Source organism: Amphibalanus amphitrite, unplaced genomic scaffold (assembly GCF_019059575.1).
Source record: "Amphibalanus amphitrite isolate SeventyFive unplaced genomic scaffold, NRLGWU_Aamphi_draft 000305F_arrow, whole genome shotgun sequence".
Lineage (NCBI taxonomy): Eukaryota > Metazoa > Arthropoda > Thecostraca > Balanomorpha > Balanidae > Amphibalanus > Amphibalanus amphitrite.
The window spans coordinates 588,163-607,628 of record NW_024881800.1 but is presented as its reverse complement, the minus strand read 5'-3'; the positions used below and the strand labels follow the sequence as shown (position 1 = coordinate 607,628).

The 19,466-nt window shown below is 50.1% G+C and overlaps 2 protein-coding genes across 4 annotated transcripts; one reads left to right on the top strand and one right to left on the bottom strand.

Moving 5' to 3' along the window:
- Nucleotides 1–41: 41 nt before the first annotated feature.
- Nucleotides 42–16,122, bottom strand: LOC122388005 (GPI ethanolamine phosphate transferase 1-like). Of its 3 annotated transcripts, none has more exons than XM_043378739.1 (17): nucleotides 15,980–16,122; nucleotides 12,151–12,418; nucleotides 11,542–11,762; nucleotides 10,972–11,203; nucleotides 10,558–10,685; nucleotides 10,044–10,327; nucleotides 9,478–9,705; nucleotides 9,041–9,181; nucleotides 6,640–6,742; nucleotides 6,279–6,442; nucleotides 5,727–5,905; nucleotides 4,649–4,699; nucleotides 4,097–4,281; nucleotides 3,353–3,537; nucleotides 2,512–2,601; nucleotides 1,950–2,141; nucleotides 42–1,553 (listed from the first exon to the last, which is right to left on the bottom strand). In XM_043378739.1, exons 2-17 carry the CDS (start codon nucleotides 12,375–12,377, stop codon nucleotides 1,233–1,235), a joined length of 2,931 nt encoding a protein of 976 aa, XP_043234674.1. In that variant the 5' UTR covers nucleotides 12,378–12,418; nucleotides 15,980–16,122; the 3' UTR covers nucleotides 42–1,232. The 3 variants fall into 3 exon arrangements, with proteins under 3 accessions (XP_043234674.1, XP_043234673.1, XP_043234672.1); XM_043378738.1 differs by having other exon boundaries at nucleotides 16,004–16,122; XM_043378737.1 differs by having other exon boundaries at nucleotides 16,061–16,091.
- Nucleotides 16,123–16,404: 282 nt separating this feature from the next.
- Nucleotides 16,405–18,147, top strand: LOC122388004 (solute carrier family 66 member 3-like). Its single transcript, XM_043378736.1, has 2 exons — nucleotides 16,405–16,768; nucleotides 17,062–18,147. The coding sequence occupies exon 2, from the start codon at nucleotides 17,062–17,064 to the stop codon at nucleotides 17,683–17,685; it is 624 nt and encodes a 207-aa protein (XP_043234671.1). The 5' UTR covers nucleotides 16,405–16,768; the 3' UTR covers nucleotides 17,686–18,147.
- Nucleotides 18,148–19,466: the final 1,319 nt, after the last annotated feature.

Below are 19,466 nucleotides of genomic sequence, written 5' to 3'. Positions count from 1 at the left end.
ACTAGATTCAAGTCCTAAAAACACATCCACATCACCGCAGCTCAAAGCTCACAACTCTGTATTAACGAGAGACTATCATTTCACAGTGCCCACTCAACGCATAACATGAACATAATGCCCTTTGGATTAATAATTTGTGTACAATTCTCCCGTTTTACGCCATTAATGGCGATTTACATGCTCTACAAGTCAACAATCACAGAAAGCTCGTGCTGCCACAGTTGCCATGACAACCGGTGGCAACCAAAGGCCACCATCCAATCACAGACTAGGACACGGACTGTAGCGGTGTTGAGAATATCCCATACTACATACATAGGCAAAGTTGCGCTGCCTCACTGCAACCTTGGCTCCTAATCACCCGATCAGGTAAAGTCCCATGGTAACCCTGGCGGCAACTTAGAAAATGGCGAGCGATATGCTTCTGGGGATGGGAAATACTGCAGAAGCTGTCGTCAAAGAAAATCGATAGTGATACGCTGTGGTGCATTGGAAAAGATACACGCAAGGAAATCGCAATCACTGAGTAATTGGCAAGCAAAATCGAATCTCATGCGTCGGTGATGGCACCAAGTCTGGGGGCACACAGTAAACCAGAGATCTGTCGCCACTACCACATGGAGACATGCGTGCCACTTAAGATGGCAAGCAATGCCATAACAATGGACGATCACATAGCACACCAAGCTCGGTCGAGACGAACTCAGTGACCAGAATTCACGTAAAATTGTGGTCAACCCTAGTTGCATTGCAATAGGTAAAATGGGTGCGGTGGGACTGGCACAAGGAGTGGGCCACTTCCACATTTCCTTTCTCAAGACTGAACACTTTTGTCCGGGCACGTCTTGGTCCTCTGGCCCGGTGCCTTTAAAGCAGTAACTTCTTGAGCCACGTTCCTAATCTCACCCCGAGTAAAATATGTCCCACTACTCGGTGAAAGATAGCAGCAGAGGGTACAAAAACCATGCAAACTCCATCCAGGCTACGTCCATTCTTCAATACTCATCCCCATACACCTGGCCATGCTACTACCGCCTGAACCGCGTTCATCATACCCACTCGTGACTCCCCTCACACACCCTCATCCTCAACACACCTCATACCTTTACTCACTCCCGTTCAATCCTCGGCCACCCACACCCGGCTCACACCCTAGCACACTTCCTCAATCTCCCTCACTGTCCCCCTGTCCAGCAACGCCGCCCGACGTGTCCTCACAGCCTCCTCAGTGCTCACTCGAGTTTAATCCCCTGCGTGGCACTCCCTCCCACCACAGACACTTCAATCTCCCCGCCGCCCAGCCGGTCCACGCGACTGCGGCGCCGCTCTGTAAGTACAGATTCCACCGGCGACCACCAGGTGGCACTGGTCAGCACCCGCGCCGCGCCGTGCAGTATCAGAAGGAAACACGATGTTCCTGTGGCGATCACGTGGTGTGATATGGAGAAGCCGATGTCCTGCCACGACCCAGCGTCGGTGACGAGGAAGAAGAAGTGGACGGACATGACATCCGACATCAGTAGCACCGTCAGGAACAGACGCTGGGTCGACATCTGGGGGAGGACACGTCGGAGACATCAGAATAAACAATCGAGTCATAGCACGGCGGAGGAGATGCCGAGGGAGCTGCATCAAAACACTAAGCACGTTTGGTCTTATGCGGCAGGAGATGCAATGCTCGGTGAAAGAAACCCTGGACGGCCAGGGCATGCTATTACGACTCAGATCTAAATGCGACTGTTGAGAGATGACAAAAGAGCTCTGGGACCAAACACCAGTTATCATTATGGCACCGATGATACGGAGTCTTTAGTTTCTGAGCTGTAGCTGGCCATCAGCACCGGTAGTTACAACAACAAAAAAGGCCCCACCAATCACAGTCATCCCTCAATCTCACCAAACCTAGTCTTATCCCTCCCCTAAATCCCTTTCCTTATCCGGCGTCTCACCCTGGTCACAGTAGCCACGGCTCTTCCGTAGCAGCAGACTAGCAGGAACGGCACCAGTATTTTGGTGAGCAGCAGCGCACCCATCACCCACGGGCTGAACACGGTCACAAACGCGTAGACGCACGTCGGGTCGAACGAGTTGACGCTGGCGATGTTACCGATACCGAAGAACGCGAACATGACGAACAGCAACTGCGTGACAGGGTGGTTAAGGAAGCAGACCGACGTAGATAGCAGCAGGGAGCGAGGGGCTAAACATAAGGCAATAGTGACATTTGATCAATCTCCAGAATGATTAAATTTGAATCGATTGAGACTGAATGAATTTAACAAAATCTAATTAGAAGAAAACACATCTTTAAGATGATCCTTGGAACAGACATATCATGTGACGTATGACATTGACAGACGTACACAATGATCATGTCAAAACATTCGGCAAGAAACATCAACCCATAAAAATTCCTAAATCAACACAATGCGCAGACCAGCGAGGACTTGACCCTTCCCCTCTCGCCCCCGTGACTCTCCCCTGTCAACTCTGAGACATCAGCAAGGATACGTAGAAGAAGGCCCTGCGTGTGTCGCCGAACTGGGCCGGCCGGCGGGCCTCGTTTTTCCTCAGAGGGTCGTCAAACGACAGCTCCGCCAGCTGAGGGAGGGGGCGGGGGTTAGACACGGTTAGACATGGTCAGACGCGTTACACACGTCCAAATAGGACGGGAGTCAGAAATAGGAGGTCGGAGAAGTACAGCCCACCGCTAAAGTAATGTGTGGTTTTACCAATCTCAACGGATGGCTTTGACCGACGATTTTTAAATACGGACTGATTGAAAAGAAGACGTCAATAGATAAAGTTGTAGCTGCAAGGGTGAAGATACATGTAAGCTACATTTTAAGTCTCGTTGCGGTCTGGCTGATCGTTCCTAGGCTTCAGAAGCAGAACATACCCATGGCTGAAACCACACATTACTTCTGCTGTGGACTGTACCTAACGGCATGTCCGGTTATAAACCTAAGGCCTGAGAGGGGAGAAATAGCGAGAGGATTAGGCACTAGATGTCCGAAAACGGAAAACGGAACAGGGAGGGAGGAAAAGTAGGCCAGATCAGAGCGCATAGGCTGGAAGGAGAAGAAACTTGGACACAAGACAGGGAGGGATCTGGAAAATTATATCACTGACTGATCGTTACCCAGGCCCAAATTAGACACTGCTTTGCAAGACTGCATTAAAATTGGATAATCATCTCGATTAATCACAAAAACTATTTTGGTGCAGCTCGTAACCAAATACTGACCACATATTTTGACCAGCCCATCTCGCAAGGGGCATATCCAGCTCTAATCTTCATCGACCCTTCCTCTCTTCGTCGCGTCCCGCCCCATAGTCTCATCTCTCGCACCTGTTTCTGTTCGGCGGTATGCTCGAGCCGTGTCCACGAGTAGAGGTGCAGCGCCAGCAGCGGCAGGAAGAGCGCCTCTCGGCCGAGACTGAGCAGCAGGAAGGGGACCAGCAGGGCAGCCGTGACGTGCAGCAGACGGTTCAGCAGCCACGCCGAGCTGAGACACGGCAGCAGCCACGACAGAGCTGGGGGAGCGGGGAAGGGCGAGGTCAGGGACATGGTTACTGAGGGGCAGGGATGACTACCCGCAGACGCGTTACTACTTATGCAACTGATAAGGTTGCATCTTGGGCCTCGTTTCATAAAGCGAGTCCGTAACTTACGCCGTTTTTTGGGCTTGTATTGCAAGCGCATGTGAAGCGATAAATTTATTTCCCCTTCTCCATTCTGTTCTTGCTTGCAAGATAAATAAATGCAACGATTCAAACTATCGCCATCGCTTCACATGCGCTTGCAATACAAGACCAAAAACCGCCGTAAGTTACGGACTCGCTTTATGAAACGAGGCCCTGGAGTCATTACGCTAAGTATACCGAACAGTTAACAATGCAGCTACACTCGAAGTTCAAAAAGTGATTAAACAGAAGGTGCCTACATAGTACATAATATGTCATCCATTACCTACCGAGCTGCATCGCCGGCCAGGAGACAAGAAGGATGCCTGTTCTCTGCCTTTCAGCCCCTCGTCACCTACCCACATATGAAATGGCCCAACTAGTAGATGCTAGTCTTCCCGTCACCTACCCAGCATGGCCCAGGACGCCACGTGTACGAATCCCGGCACGGCGGTGCGGCTCCCGACAGCCGACTGGACGGCGTGAGTAGCTCCGGCGGCGGCCGCTAGGAACGCCACCTGCGCCAGCAGGATCAGCCGACAGTGACGCGGCTCACGGAGGCGGTCCACCGGTCGGAACAGGCGCAGCTCACCGCTGGGAACGGGAGAGAAGGGGAGGGATATGCCATCAGCTGATGTGCATGACAGCCCGGTATAAAACGAGCAAAGAAGTAAAACGCGCAAATTCGTCAAAACTGTCCATTGAGTTCGTGCTGACGGTTTGCAGTTTGTTGGTTAAAAAAGAGCTTTGCGACAATTAAAAATGATCGTACCAGTATACTTCAAACGGATCTACTGAGTGATGCGTGTCAAAATGTGGCTGAGTCAACCAACTCGTGCGTGGAGGCAGAGTGAGAGACCCACTACAAAGAGTTAGGAACAGCAACGCACCGTCCCGTTTCGTTCCCTCTGGGACCGCCCTAACCCCTGACTACCCCACGCCACTACCCTGCGTTACTTACGACAGGGAGGCCAGCGCCACTCCGCCGGCCGAGAACATGGCTGCCGCCTTCCTGCAACAGTCAGGCATATCGCGGTCACAGTCGGTACCGTAATCACGATGGTCCAAAATCAGAAAACTCAGAGCCTAATGTGCGGCAAACCAGCTTCATACCAAATAATGATTATCCCTACGTAACTCGTAACTCGTATATACTCCCTACGTAACTCGTATTACCAGTATAACGCCTTTTGGGGCGACTAACGGAGCGAGCGAGAGGGTGGGCCTTGCACGTGCGAAATTGCGAGGGGGTACCTCCAACTGAGTTGTGCACGGCACCCTACTAACTGGTCTCTAGCGATGTGCCAAATTTGGGCACAATCGGCCCAGCCGTTCTCGAGATCTGGAAGCGGCACCCTGCACGTGCGCACGTGCAAAATGGGTCCCAACTGACTTGTGCAAGGCACCCTACTAACCGGTCCCTAACCGCGTACCAAATTTGAGCGCAATCGGTCCAGCCGTTCTCGAGATCTGGAAACGACCCCTGCACGTGCGCACGTGCAGCAGCACCCCAACTCTGGCACATGTATATGCAGTGCCTAGTGGGTGCCTACCTACATGCCAACTTTCAGCGCAATCGGCCAAGTAGTTACCGAGATATTGCAACAATTACAAAAGTGACACCTCTTCGTTTTGCACGTGGCACGTGCATAAGGGGTCACCCACATGCATCGGGAATAGTCCAATACTTGGTAGAAGGAATGAAGCTACCCTACAAAAATTACCGCGTGTAAATCGGTCAAGTGGTTGCTGAGATATAAGCCTCGCAAAAGCGTGACCACGGCCGGCCGGCCGGCCGGCCGGCCGGCCGCTCATACTCAGAAATTTCCGTTAATCTAAGGAAAGACTACGCTCGCTTCGCTCGCTCCGTAATCACTTGGACAGCCCGCCCTCACCCACCCCCCAGTACTCACTGAGTCACCCCTATAAATAACTTGCCCATCTATTTCAACCCCACCAGCAGGTGTTTTGTCCACCCCTATCACCCAGTACTCGACACACCAAGAGATACTTGGCTCACCCTACCACCCAGTACTCACACGAGCAGATAGTTAGCCTGATGGGTGATGACGGGACTGAGTGGGAACCCCGCCAAAAGTACCGACGATCCCACCCACAGCACCGTGAGCCGCTTCCTGTACTTTGGCAGGGTCAGCGGCCAGGGCGCCAGGGCCAGGAGAAGTACAGAGAGCACCCAGCGCTGGAAAAACGACACCACCTGGAAAATGAACGGGAGGAGGGCTATACACGGTTCAAAAACACCAACATCTGGACAGCTGGCCGGGAGGGGATGAAAATTATGCACGGCTTGACGGGAGGAGATGGTGAGAACTCAAGACGGGACAATGCTAGCGAAACAGGCGGGCAACGATGGTGTCAAGCGACTGCTTCGTCGCTTCACACGCTCCGTCCATCTCAGCCTGTTCGGTGGCTTCGCATAAATGAGACGAGATGTGCCTTTCCATTTTGCTCAGAAGTCATGGTACAAACAATCAAAAAACCCTCTTCTCATTCAGCAGCCACAAGATAAATATCAGCAAGATAGTTCTTCGCCTGCCCTATCTCTCATTCCTTGTCATTCCCCCTCTCACCAGCAGCTCGATGCCGACCAGCACCGCGCCATGCCTCAGCACGGTGCCCCTATCTCCAGCCGCGGCTCTCACTGCCCACAGCCCCGAAACGTCGTAGGCGAGCACCGACCACAGTAGCACCGGCAGCAGCAGGTAGACGGCGTAGTGGGCCGGCAGGGACTTGGCTGACGGCGGAGGAAGAAGGGGGGGGGGAAGTCATTGATCAACGACATGATATAGTTACATCTGTCAAAAAAAAAACTATCCCAAAATATTATGAAGTATTGTACATAAGTACTAAGAAGTCACGTCTGAGGCATAACGAAGGTTTGGACGGATCCATCGGCTCGCCGTGAAAGTCCGTTCTGGTTTTAACACTCACCGACGATAAGGAAGACAGCCACGCTGGTACCGACCACTCCAACGGCCAGAGCGGCCGGTCCGCCGGCCGACGGGCCCTCGGCAGGCACGGAGGTGCCAGACGTCTGGGGAGGGGTGTGATAGCGTGAGACAGTGGAAGGTAACAGTGGGGAAGGTGTGCTCACAATGATAGATGCATGTACGTAGAACAAAGCATGTATAGAGTAGTGGTGTCAATCGGAACTTGAATCTTCGGAGTTCCGATTTTGTCCAATGTCCAATTCGGAATTCGGTTGGACAATGACAGCAGGCTTTGGACAACTTTGGACATCGCTTGCTACACATCAACATTTTTATAAAGTAATGGTGTTTAACATTGATTGGCTATTAGAAAGCTCAGTTTTCGATATGATTAACACTTTTCAGCTGGCAATGGTACATTAAAAGCAAATTAAATAGCAGTGTTGAGTGTAAACTACTGCGTAGGCGTCGGACATCTTTGGACAAATGGCTGGCTTGGACATTTTTGGACGGACAATCGACGTAAGCATTGGACATTGGACGGACATTGGACATGCCTTTTCTGAAATTGACACCACTAGTATAGAGCATGCATAGTTAAAACAAAGACAAGATAAATGAGACTCGGAAAATTCTACATTCTCGGACAATTCTAGCCAGCCATCTATTATATCGGGTGTAACTGTGCTGTAAAAAAAAAAATAGAACGGTCTTTTTATAGTGTTATCGTGTGAACCATCTGCTGTGCTGATGTAATGCAAATAACTTCTTAACCTTCCAGGCGGGGGGGGGGGCATTTTTTTGCCCCCCTTTAGTTTTTTCAATATATCTCGAGAACCGCTGCGCCGATCGTCACCAAACTTTCAGTACCCTCCCGGGAGCAGCTAGCGCACATGGTGACCAAAATTTTTTCCAAAGGCTATGATATGTTGGCCGCTAATGACGTCAGAGTGACGTCATTTTTGCCATTTTCGACCCAAAAAAAGGTTTCGCGGGAAGACCTGTCAGGGCTACAGCTTTAGAGATACAGAAAAATGTTTCAGACATAAAAGGTGTGGAATCAAAAGGGCTACAAAACTGCTATTTCGGTTTTTCGAATTTTTTAGACTTTGACCCCCAAAAATCAAAAAATAGATTTTTTGAAAATAATAGCCGAAAAATCCAGGAAGTGTTTTGAAATTCAAAAAAACGGAATATATGTGATAGTCCCTGCCGCCTTCTATCTACATACCAAATTTGAGATTAATACCTCTTTTTTTTTTGGCCAAGTTATAGCGAAAAAAACTGTTCAAAATTGATGACGTCAAATTTTCAAACTCAATTTTTAGCAATTCTAGACCTCGTAGCGCAAAACGAAGACCACCATTAGACTCCCCGTGACGAGCCGCATCGAATCGATACCCATTTTATGCAAAAATATCAACTTTGAAATTTGACCTCTTTGACCTGACCTTGACCTGACCTCCACCAGAAAGTGACCTAAACCGTACCTGATGGTCTTATAACCAACACCATTGAGTTGGAAATGAAAAACTGGCCATAAAACATGCATCGCATAACCTTAGTAAAGTTGGGCTCATGTGGTGACCCTTGGTGACCTTTGGTGACCTGACCTGTGACCTGACCTGGTATGACCAGTGACCTCTAATAGCAACATATGTACTAGACAACTGACGCCTTATCGCTGATTTTCGACAAAATGCGTTTTACTCGGTGTTTTTATGTGGGCGAGGATGGATGACATGATTATTATTAATATAATGAGGCTTGAAATGATCTCACGCATGTCAAAGTGTTTTTATTTTAGGCAAAATAAATATCTAAAACAGTAAAACAAGCTTTCGGCATTACGCCATCATCAAGTTTGATGATGATGGCGTAATGATGGCGTAATGATGGCGTGATGATGATTACTTGATGATGGCGTAATGCCGAAAGCTTGTTTTACTGTTTTAGATATTTATTTTGCCTAAAATAAAAACACTTTGACATGCGTGAGATCATTTCAAGCCTCATTACTCGGTGTTACTCGCTTTCCCTAGAAGCCCCGTGAACGGTGAAACATTTTATCTTTGACCTGACCTGTGACGTCATCGGTGACCCCGAGGTCAATGAAATTTGGTTTCCCTCAACAAATTTGACAGGGCTATCGAACACCGTTTGAATTTTCCGGATCCGTCCAGTAGTTTCGGAGATACGGGGGGGGGGCAAACCCCCCCCCCCCCCCCCACCGCGCGGAAGGTGGCTGGGAGGCCCACCGCCTGCCGGGTTAATACAAAATAGAACTGAGTGTCAAGCGTACGCAGGTGGGGGTCAGAATAAGGTCTGGCCGTTACCTTGCTGACTGAGCCCCTGAGTAACCCGATGGTCCCTGACTGGCCCCGATGCCCCCTGCGTTTCACCTTGACCAGATGTGATGCGAGCAGCAGCATCCATCCCAGGTAGCAGAGTGTGACAGCGGTCTGCAGCATCGGACGGTCGTACGTGTGGTAGTAGTGCATTCCGGCCAGCGCCAGGTCCATCAGCTCGCCAATCAGAAACATCTGCAGATTAGGGAGATTCAGGTCAGCAAGAGGACGGTAAGACAGCCTGATAGAATGGCTCTCAGATACTGAACGGGGCGTCGGCCAGACAGTGAGCAGAGTGTCGTTGAGTAACGGAAAAAACTGAAATTGAGAGTGATAGGAAACTGAATGCTTCTCTCGAACAGTGCATGCGCATTAGTTTAAAATGGTTTCTTTTACGTCAAATATAAATGACCTAGAAGTTGGCAGCGACTGCCGGCAACACAAAAAATTACATTGCCAGCTCTCTCTTTCGCACACACACAAATACGCACCGCGTTATCCCAGTCGCGTTTCTGCATGTAGTCCAGCACCTTGTTCACCATCTGCGTCTGCGCGTGCGGCGCCAGCCTGCCGTGCTCCCAGTACAGCGCGGCGGCCGTGGCGGCCCGCCGCTGCTGCCGGCGTGTCTCGTACTGACAGAGCAGCTGGCGAGCGTTGGTGAAGAGAAGGTCGGCCCGCTGGTCGGGTGGTACGCCCAGAATGTCGGGAGGCAGACGGCCCTGGAGATGATGACAGATGGGAGGTCAGAGAAAGGTCACTGGCCGAACTGGAGTAGCAACACAGCAGGCCGGAGTCGAATATAATTGTCGCTATCAATAAACAGGTTATACAAGTTGTGCGTGGGCCGTATATGTATAGTTAGATCTCGACCCAAAGCAGCTGCAGCGTAGCGAATGCAGTAATTCGTCGTCGCCTTCTGCTATACCAACATCAGGCATTATCAGGTTACGGCCGTATCGACTATCCATAGCTCTAATTATCACATAGCCATAGTTGACTGAAGATTGCATCTCAAACTACAGAGCTAACGGCAGTCAAAAAGTTGTTTCTCACTTACCACCGAGTTGACGGGCAGGTTGAGACCGAGCAGCGCCGTCACCAGCGGCGCTATGTCCGCCTGAGCCACGTCAGTCCTGCGGAGCTCCAGCAGCTCCCTCCCCTCCTCTCTCTTCTCTCCCTCCTCTGCCATCCCCTGATCGACCGCGCGGCCCGCGTACAGGGCGGCGGTGATGGCGTCCGGGGGCGGGTCGCCGTCCGGTGCCGGCAGCGGTCCACGGATACCTGCCCCCCAGGCCACCAGCGGGGTCTGGGTCTCTGACGGGTCGCCCGCGCCGTGGGAACCTAGGGACGAATTACCACTGTCATACATGAATCATCATACAGGGATATGTTTCTTCGTATCGACATGCAGCAAACAGTACAGAAAGTCCGGTCGCTCAGACCTGCGGAACGCTTAGACATTCTATAGAATATCCGATTCCGCATATTGCATGTAACTTATACTTATTATGCACCAAACAGAGGAGGGGATATTCTAGCGCAGTTGAGAGACGAGATTTGATGGCACTCACCCCAATCGGTCATTCCGTGGTCTGACGAGAACACGAACAGCGTTCGGCTGTCGTTGAAGTATTTGTCGATCTCACCGATCAGCTTTTCTAGTCCGGCATCCACGAAGCGAATGTTGTCAGCGTACTGACTGAAAGGAACCGGTCACAAACGATCAATTACAGCCGCTAGGACGGGGAGCATGCAATAGCAATACATGGCAAGTTGCAAGTCAGCTCTCTGATTCACATCAATGAAATTACTTTTTATCAACTAAACTTGATGAGATGACACATGCTGTAGCCTGTAATACATGAATAAATCGAGAAAAAAGTTACAGCTGCACCAGTTCCGTGCCCCACCCCTGAACTGCTATTTGTGTCTAGACGTGTCTAGTTTTTGGTGACATCTAGACGTCTCCCAGTCCCGTTTCCCACCTGGACTGCGGTTTATGTCCATGCCCCGTGGTGTCCAGTCCCAGTAGGTGCAGAAACAGCACTGTCCCCTGCTGACGAAGACGCGCGTCCGTGGCCGGGTGGCCGGCGGCCGTCCTCAGAAACTCGGAGACACGATCAAACACCCATCCGTCCAGCTCGGAGGCCAGGCCGCGCGCAAAGTCCTGCTCGTGCGCGTCGTATGTGAAGGTGTCCACCCGTCCAGGTGTGGCGCCTGGGGAGAGGGAAGAGACGGGGCGGATTCAGCGACATCGCTCACAAGTCACAACACAGGACGCTGGTGTTATCGGAACAAATGATAGTTCGTGGCTTTGTTGCCCATTCATGCGTAATACGTAGGTACAGAAGTATTGAGTACATTGTTTTAGAAAACACGTGATGAAATATTACTGCGAACCTAAATAGGTACCTAAATTGACATGAGGAAATAGCGAACAGTAATTTCGAGTCACTTGACACACATACTAACCCACTCACTCATAGCTAAATGATCTGCACTTAATTAGCCACTGGACCGGCGTCCGGCACCTTGCCCACGCTGACTGCTCTCACCTTTGGCCAGCATGGGCACAATGTCCGGGCTGCCCCACGCCCAGGTATGCGAGCTCTGATTGAAGACGGTGTCGAACGGCACGGGGTTCTCTTGCCAGCCGCGTGTCACGGCGCTGGGGTCCTCGTACACGCCGGCCACGAGCGCCACGTGTCCCGGTCGGGACTCGGTGGGTACACGTGTGTGGGACACGCCCCAGACGCCACGTGTGCGAGCCATCCGGCTGGAGAGGGGGGGGGGGGAACTGTCAGCTGATGTCCCGTGTCACGGGACAATGATGTGCTCACGGGACTCCCTTGTGCACATCATTGAGCGGGCTTCAGGGGGGCGGAGTGGGAAAGGGACACACTGACCAATGATATGTCCAGACGGGTACGGACACTGGACAGGGGCGAACTCGGACATAGCCAGAAAGAACATCAGTATTATAATGAAATGAGGTGAAAACTGACAAGATAAGCATCTCAGCCCTCTTACTACCAGCATCACTTGATGAGCCGAGACTTACCACATCCAGCACTCTGTATGTGATATGATTAAACTCCGATCTCGTTCATTACACAGCGTTACACTTACTCTCACCCACACCCACACCCATACGTCTCACTCACCAGAGGAATGGCGCCAGCGGTCGTCCGTCGGCGCCTCGCGAGTAGAACTTGTCGGCACGCAGCCCGTCAGCCGAGATCAGCACGAGTCGGGCGGCCGGCGGCGGCTGCAGCGGCTTCTGGGGCGCCATCCCGTGCACAATGGGTGATGTGAAGTAGATGTCGAATATGGAGGCCAGGAACACCAGGTGGGTGACCAGCCCGAGCGGCAGCAGCAGGCGCCATGACATGGTCCCGGCAGGAGCGAACTTCTGCAGGTGGCTGGAGATGCCTGTGGAAGACATCCTATCTTAAACATAGCTTCAGACATGTCTATTTCTACCAACATTCTAATGGTGTATCCCACAAAGTTATCTATCATAGCATGTTAAATTGTTAAAGTTTCACTATCTTGTTGTACTAACTATCTACCAGTAGGCAGTAGCTTAGTACAGCTGTACTCTTGTGTTAACTTCCTTAGTGGTAGTTGTAGGTACTGTTTTCATGCGTATCATCATGGAAGATGCTCAGCTTCAGCCTTCTTACTTCATAATTTCCATCAGACAAGAACTTTGGCTGGTGCATCTAGGATTAAGGGTTCCTGTTCCTTGACCTACTCACTTCCTTCCTCTTTTCCTTTAATGGCACTGGGGTTCAGGGAACCCAACCAGGTGGGTAAACCAGGTGAGTTGCTCATATTTCGAAGACCAGCCTGTCACCTGATCTAATAAATGTTATTATATTTGTGTAGGTAACAGATAAAGGCATTTTAATTTGATTCATAATTGAATATTGTCTTAAGACAAGGTAATGTACCCAAATAGGCAAACAAAACTGAAACACTGCACTCATGAAACTTTGCACTGAAACAATGAACTCTTTGAAGCAATAGATTCTTTGCTTTGAAACAAATTCCATGGTTCCTACTTCCTTGCTACAAAAATTTATTGGTAAAGCACACTTCCTTGTTCATATCATTTCTTCATCTTTGCATATTTTTGTCCTCCCACACTCTCAGCAGTCAGCAGTAGGCACTAGGCATCCATGAAAGTCGGTGGAATCTGAAAACGGCGCCAGAGGGCATTTTTAGTCACATGATCATTTGGATATCCTCCCCCTTTTGGTACCTTTAACAGGTTAATTATCACATGACTAAATCAAACAAATTTCAAAATCCTTGATCATATCACCCCAGGCCCCCTGTTTTCAGATTTCACCTGAAACCCTACCATTTTGCACATCACTGATCACTGCATAGCATAGTATGGATACTTTGTACACTGTACAAATAAGTAAACTGTGAAAACTGAGTAGGTACCTAAATCATTCTTAGTAATCTCAGGTCTCAAATTTTTCAACTTTCAAGTGTAATGGATGCAGAAGGTACTTAAATTAGCCTATTCCAAGTATGACTTTGAAGCAGGCAAGGCTATAGAACTCTGAAGCAGGTTCTTGTTGTTGTTTTGGGTAAGGGCACGTAGCAGCTTGGCTTCTGATTCTTAAAACTTGAACTTGAAGAGGGCTGCGATAAAAAAAAATTGAAAAGGAATCAAAGCCCAATTTGAATTGTTTATTATTTTATTCCACCCTTTATCAGAATTAATTCATTAATAATACCCGATTCAACTCATGAAGCTTCATAACCAACTTCAACAGAAATTATTAGACACAAGTCGCTGTTCCAAGCGGCCAAAGTGAAAGATCACTTTGATGATGATGAGATATCATCATCATCAATCAATCATCAAATCAGATGAGATAGCGAGCGAGGGATGCCTACAACACGACTTATCTAGCTTGGGAAATGGGCAGGCCCTACGGCTGAAGAAACGAAAAGAAGAGCTGTGGAAAATATATGTGTGTTCAAAGAATATCATTGACTACACCAGGTACACTCAGTGTAGAAACCGGTTACGGAAGTTGACAAGAAATCTGAGGAGGGACCTGGAGATCAGCCTAGCCAGAAACGTCAAAGAATGCCCGAAAGCCTTTTGGCGCTACTCCAACACTAGGATCCGAACAAAAGCCAGGCTCGAAAACCTCAAAGATGACTCCGGGCTGGTGGTAAGCGATGATCTCGGGAAAGCGCACCTCTTGAATGCCTTCTTTAGCAGTGTTTTTACAGCCGAAGACGTCTCACAGATTCCCGAACCACCCTCACAGTACGCTGGCCGTCCGTTGGAGACGATCCAGATCACGTCCGAGGCTGTGAGGAGGAAGCTCGAGACCCTGAAGACGACTTGTGCACCGGGCCCTGACGGCTTACACCCGAAGCTCTTGCAACTCGCATCCCGGCCACTAGCTGGTCCACTTGCCTCCATCTATCGTGCCTCTCTCGATCAAGGCGTTATTCCCGACTCTTGGAAGGCGGCAACGGTCATTCCCATTCACAAGAAAGGCAGCAAGCAAACTCCTGGTAACTATCGTCCCATCAGTCTTACGTCGATCCCGTGCAAAATCCTCGAATCACTGATCCGGGACGAACTCATGGATTTCCTATGCTCAACAGACCAGCTCTCCAAGCACCAGCACGGGTTCCGCCCACGGAGGTCCTGCAACTCGCAACTCATTGAGGTACTGGACGACTGGAGTAAGATGATTGAGCAGGGGAGCCCAGTTGATACAGTTTACCTTGATTTTCGTAAAGCCTTTGATGCGGTCCCTCACAAGCGCCTTCTATTGAAGCTTCGTAGTCTTGGTGTGTCAGGCAACCTTCTTCAATGGATCGATGCTTTTCTCTCCGATCGGAAGCAGCAAGTCTCCGTCAACGGTCACCTCTCTGGCTGGTCTGCCGTCTCAAGTGGAGTGCCGCAAGGCTCGGTCCTCGGTCCGCTCCTGTTCCTTGCTTTCATCAACGATATGCCCGCTGTCGTCGACTGCATGGTGAAAATGTTCGCGGACGACACAAAAATCTACCGCAGCGTGTCAGCACCCTCGGAAGCGGCATCTCTGCAAGCCGACATTGATGCTGTGGTGGCCTGGTCTGACAGATGGCAACTTCCCTTCAACCAGGACAAATGCGAGGTTCTTCACCTAGGCACCAACAACGCTCAACTCCAGTACACGATGCGAGGGGTCAACCTGCAAGTGGCTGAAACCGTACGCGACCTGGGCATCCACGTGGACCCTAACCTCAAGTTCAGAAAGCAAGCAGCGGCGGCGGCGGCAAAGGCGAACCAGATGCTGGCGGTTGTCAGACGATCGTTCGAGCATATTGACGACTTTACACTCCCTCTGCTGTACAGAGCACTTGTTCGCCCCCACTTAGAGTATGGTAATGTTGCTTGGGGTCCTTTTGACCGAGCCGACCAACTCCTGATCGAACGTGTTCAGCGGAGAGCCACTCGTTTAGTCAGCTCTATCAGACACCTGCCATATGAGGAACGACTAGAGGCACTGAAGCTTCCATCACTATTCTACCGAAGACGTCGCGGGGATATGATCCAAGTGTACCAGGTTCTCCACGGCGGAATGGACCTGCTTCCAGAGGACTTCTTCACTCTTGCAGCAGTCCAGCGCACCCGCGGTCACCCGTGGAAACTCCTGAAGCCGAGGGCCGAATCAAGACCGAGAAGACAAGCGTTCGGTGCGCGGGTAGTGAACGACTGGAATAGTCTCCCCCTCTCAGTCGTGAGCGCTGCCTCTGTAGACCTCTTCAAATCCAGGCTGGACGCCCACTGGGCAAACATCAGGTACTCAGTGCCTGACTGAGTTTTGACATTCAAGTTGCCTCGAGCTCGATGAGAACGGTACCCCACAGGCCAAAGAGCCTTTCAAAATTCTGATCAAAGTAAGGTAAGGTAAGGTAAGGGAATCAGGCCCGGTTGTATGAATATAGCGGCAGCGGACGTACCCTAAGATAAGACTCTAAACTCACTCTTTTAAGCGAAACACTACTAATAAAAACGCATTTTGCCTCTCAAATTCCTCATACCGCCCATTACAATATATCAAATCGCAAAAAATCGGCTGCGTTGTAAATGTGTCAGGTGCCTTGTTTTTGTCTAAGAGTTGGATTCCTCATTTCGGCTAGCAGATGCTTCCAAATAAAGTTTTCCTTTCTAGTCCGAGGTCTCGTGTCATCGTTCCTTTATGTAACTCCCGCCGTCAGTTATGCCATGCCGATGAATTCCAATTTAGATTTTAGAATTTAGATGATGCATATGAACCAACCTCTATCGGGTGAGCTTTTGCATTATCAAAATCTTCATTTTTGAGGGTGCACTGGCACATATTTACCTTTTTTTCTTCTCGTGCCTACGGGACCGCAACGGGACCGCCCGTCCTGTGGTTCTCACCATGCCTGCTATCAGCCGTCACTAGCCGAGGCAGCGCGACGGGCGCGTGCTAACTGCTAACTGCAGCGGGCAGGCACTATCAGTTGGTTCAGTTCCTGTGCTCTGTCCGAGATAAGAAGACGTGTCGCGATGCGATGGAACCGTCGCGAGACGGCTGTGCGAGGGTGCACGCTTCCCGGCACAGCTGCATCGGCGGAACGGCCGCAGACGAGCCCGCAGCTCCCATGACTGGTGCTGGGCAGTGGGCAGCTCCGTGACTGGTGCTGCTGCTGGTGCTGGCGCTAAGCAGTGCTGAATGAGATAGACCGTGCAGCTGAACCGATTGTTTACAAACAGTGCCGGACGTAAGTATTGTTTATACAAACATACAAATTGATAATTTAGGTCATTCCTTTTTTATAACTAGGTAATACCGGGAGGTTGTGCGACCGTCTGTCCCTGGCAAGTTGTCGGTAATATTGTGCGACCATGATGTTCTGATGTCGGCACATTGTGTGACCGTCTATCCCCGGTCAGTTGCTTGTATATTGTGTGATCGTCTGTTCTTGTATATTTTGTGACCATCTGTTCCTGCATTGTGTGACCGTCTATCTGTGGTAAAAGCCGGCATATTATGTGACCGTCTTTCCGTGATCAGATGTCTCTCTGGGCGGTGCGTCTCGCCCTGCTCTGCGACTGGCTTACCATCGGTCCGTCGGTGGCCCTGAAGCTGCCTCAGCTGGTATCCCTCCTCCGAGACGGCTCCACGGCCGGTCTGAGCGTCAGCTCCGCCGTGCTGGAGCTGGCCAGCTGCTCCATCCAGCTCTGCTATCACCTGCGGCACGGCTACATCCTCACCAGCTATCTGGAGCACCTGCTGCTGGCGCCGCAGCTGCTGGCCATCCTCCTCCTCCTGCTGGCTCGCCGCGGGCTGCTGGGCGCGCCGCAGCTGCTGGTGCTGGCCAGCGCTGCGCTGACGGCGCTGGCGCTGGCCGCCGGGCCTCTCCCGCTCGGCCTGCTGACCTTCCTACTGCAGCTGGACCTACCGATCGCCTGGAGCGGCAAGGTGTCTCAGCTGGGGGCCGTGGTGCGCGCGCGCAGCGGCCGCGCCGTCAGCAGGCTCACCTGGCTGCTGGCGGCGCTCACCTGTGTCACACGGCTGCTGACCACCCTGCTGCGCACCGGCGACCGGCTGCTGCTGATCAGCTTCACCGGCAGCCTGCTGCTCAACCTGGCCGTGCTGGTGGCGGCCACAGTGTTCCGCCGCCGGCCGGCCGACTAGACCGACAGTGAACAGAGGTCATTATCGGCGGACATAACTGTGGGCGGATATAACGATTTGTCGGCGGATATAACGATTCGTCGGCGGATATAACGAATCGTCGGTGGACATAACGATTTGTCGGCGGATAAAACGATTTGTCGCTGGATGGAACTTTTTTTGTCTGGTGTGGGCTGCCGACCGTCTATAGTCAGTCTTCTCTATAGAGAAGACCGACGGCGGACGGAATCGATATAATTGTCACGCTTGTCACACCCAGAAACAGTGTTTATGAAAAGAGAGAAGGTGTATCAAATCAATTATATTGTATTCAGTGATATAAAACATGCCTCGTTGCGTCCCGCTAGGCGTCTACATACGTTTGTTGCGAGTGCAGCCCGCTCTTTGAGCTTATTCGGTCCCGTGACCGGATGTCTTATTTAGACACATGTCTCAGATATTGAAATGTATCCTTGCTGGTGACCGTTGAAGTGATCGAGATCGAGTGTAGTGCACCGGACGCCTTGGATCCTCTGAGGCACGCGACATTTGAGACTCCTGACTCGACGGCAGCCCAGTTGAAGTCAGCAAATGGAGCGGACGTGTCTGGCTAAGTCCCAATAGATAAACGACTAGTAGCCGAAAATACGTACCTACCTTGAATTAAGATGTCTAGTCGTAAAAGCTTGAAATCATATAAGTCCCAATACCTATAGGCTTCTAAATTATGTTGACAATAGGTACGGAATTTTCCGACGGTATCAGCGTATTTATAGCTCTGGTTTCGTAAATTCGTATGCTCATGACATTTTAAAGTTTTTAACTACGCATATTTTCCAAATTAACCCGCGCTCCACTGGGGGGGGGGGGGCTATTTATAGCCCCCCTCCCGTTTTTCTGCAATAACTTCCAAACCGCTTGACGTATCGACGCCAAACTTTCAGTACCTTAGGCTACATCAGTTTGACACCTTGTGTCAAAATTTGAACTTCGTAACTACTATAGGTCGGCCGGAAATGACGTAAGAGTGACGTCATGTTCGGCCGATTTCGACGCAAAACATTGAACCACGGCAATCGCTCCCAAGAGCTCAGTTTTTAAGCTAGATCCAATTTCTTTGCATGAGAGGACTCAGAATAGATTGCGCTATCAAACTGCTATCTCGGATTTTCAAAACTTTGAAAATTTCAAAAATTTGATATCATAAAATCCAAAATTTTTATTTTTATATTTTTTAAAAAAGTTTTTGACTTTTCGAAAAAACCGGAATGTATGTGATAGAACGCATTATTATGAATAACTCTAGCAAGTTTTAGCTAAATATCTTCAAAATGGCCAAGTTTTACGCATTATTGCGAAAAATTCACAATTATTAATTTTTCAAATCAATTTTTCAGCACGTATTTGACATCGTACGCCAATATAAATAGCACCATCGTGCTCCTGAGCTCAAACTGCATCCAATAGACACATTTTTTGTTGAAAAATTTTAGCTTCAAAATTTGACCTTTTTTGACCTGAAAGTGACCTGACCTAAGCTAAATTCGACTCAAAATGACCTCGAATGACACAGACGACATCAAATTCGAAATCTCTGACCTAAATGGACCAGAAAACATGTGTCACGTGACCGACGCATGATATTATATTTTCGTGACCTGTGATGACCTGACCTTGACCTGAAAATCAAAGTACAAGTTTGGTACCCTCAGGGTAACTAGAGCATCTGTTCCCGAGTGTGTGATCCAAAAATGAGCCTGATCTGACATGTAAGACGGCGGCCAGAGCCCAAAACGTGAACA

Bases quoted from the DNA above. Each gene is read 5' to 3' on its own strand.
- LOC122388004 (XM_043378736.1), top strand. From the start codon at position 17,062: ATGTCTCTCTGGGCGGTGCGTCTCGCCCTGCTCTGCGACTGGCTTACC.
- LOC122388005 (XM_043378737.1), bottom strand. The intron at 9,706-10,043 runs GTAAGTGAGAAA...CATCATCTCCAG, and splicing joins ACCTGCCCGTCAACTCGGTG to GGCCGTCTGCCTCCCGACAT. The intron at 9,182-9,477 runs GTGCGTATTTGT...CCTAATCTGCAG, and splicing joins AACGCGACTGGGATAACGCG to ATGTTTCTGATTGGCGAGCT.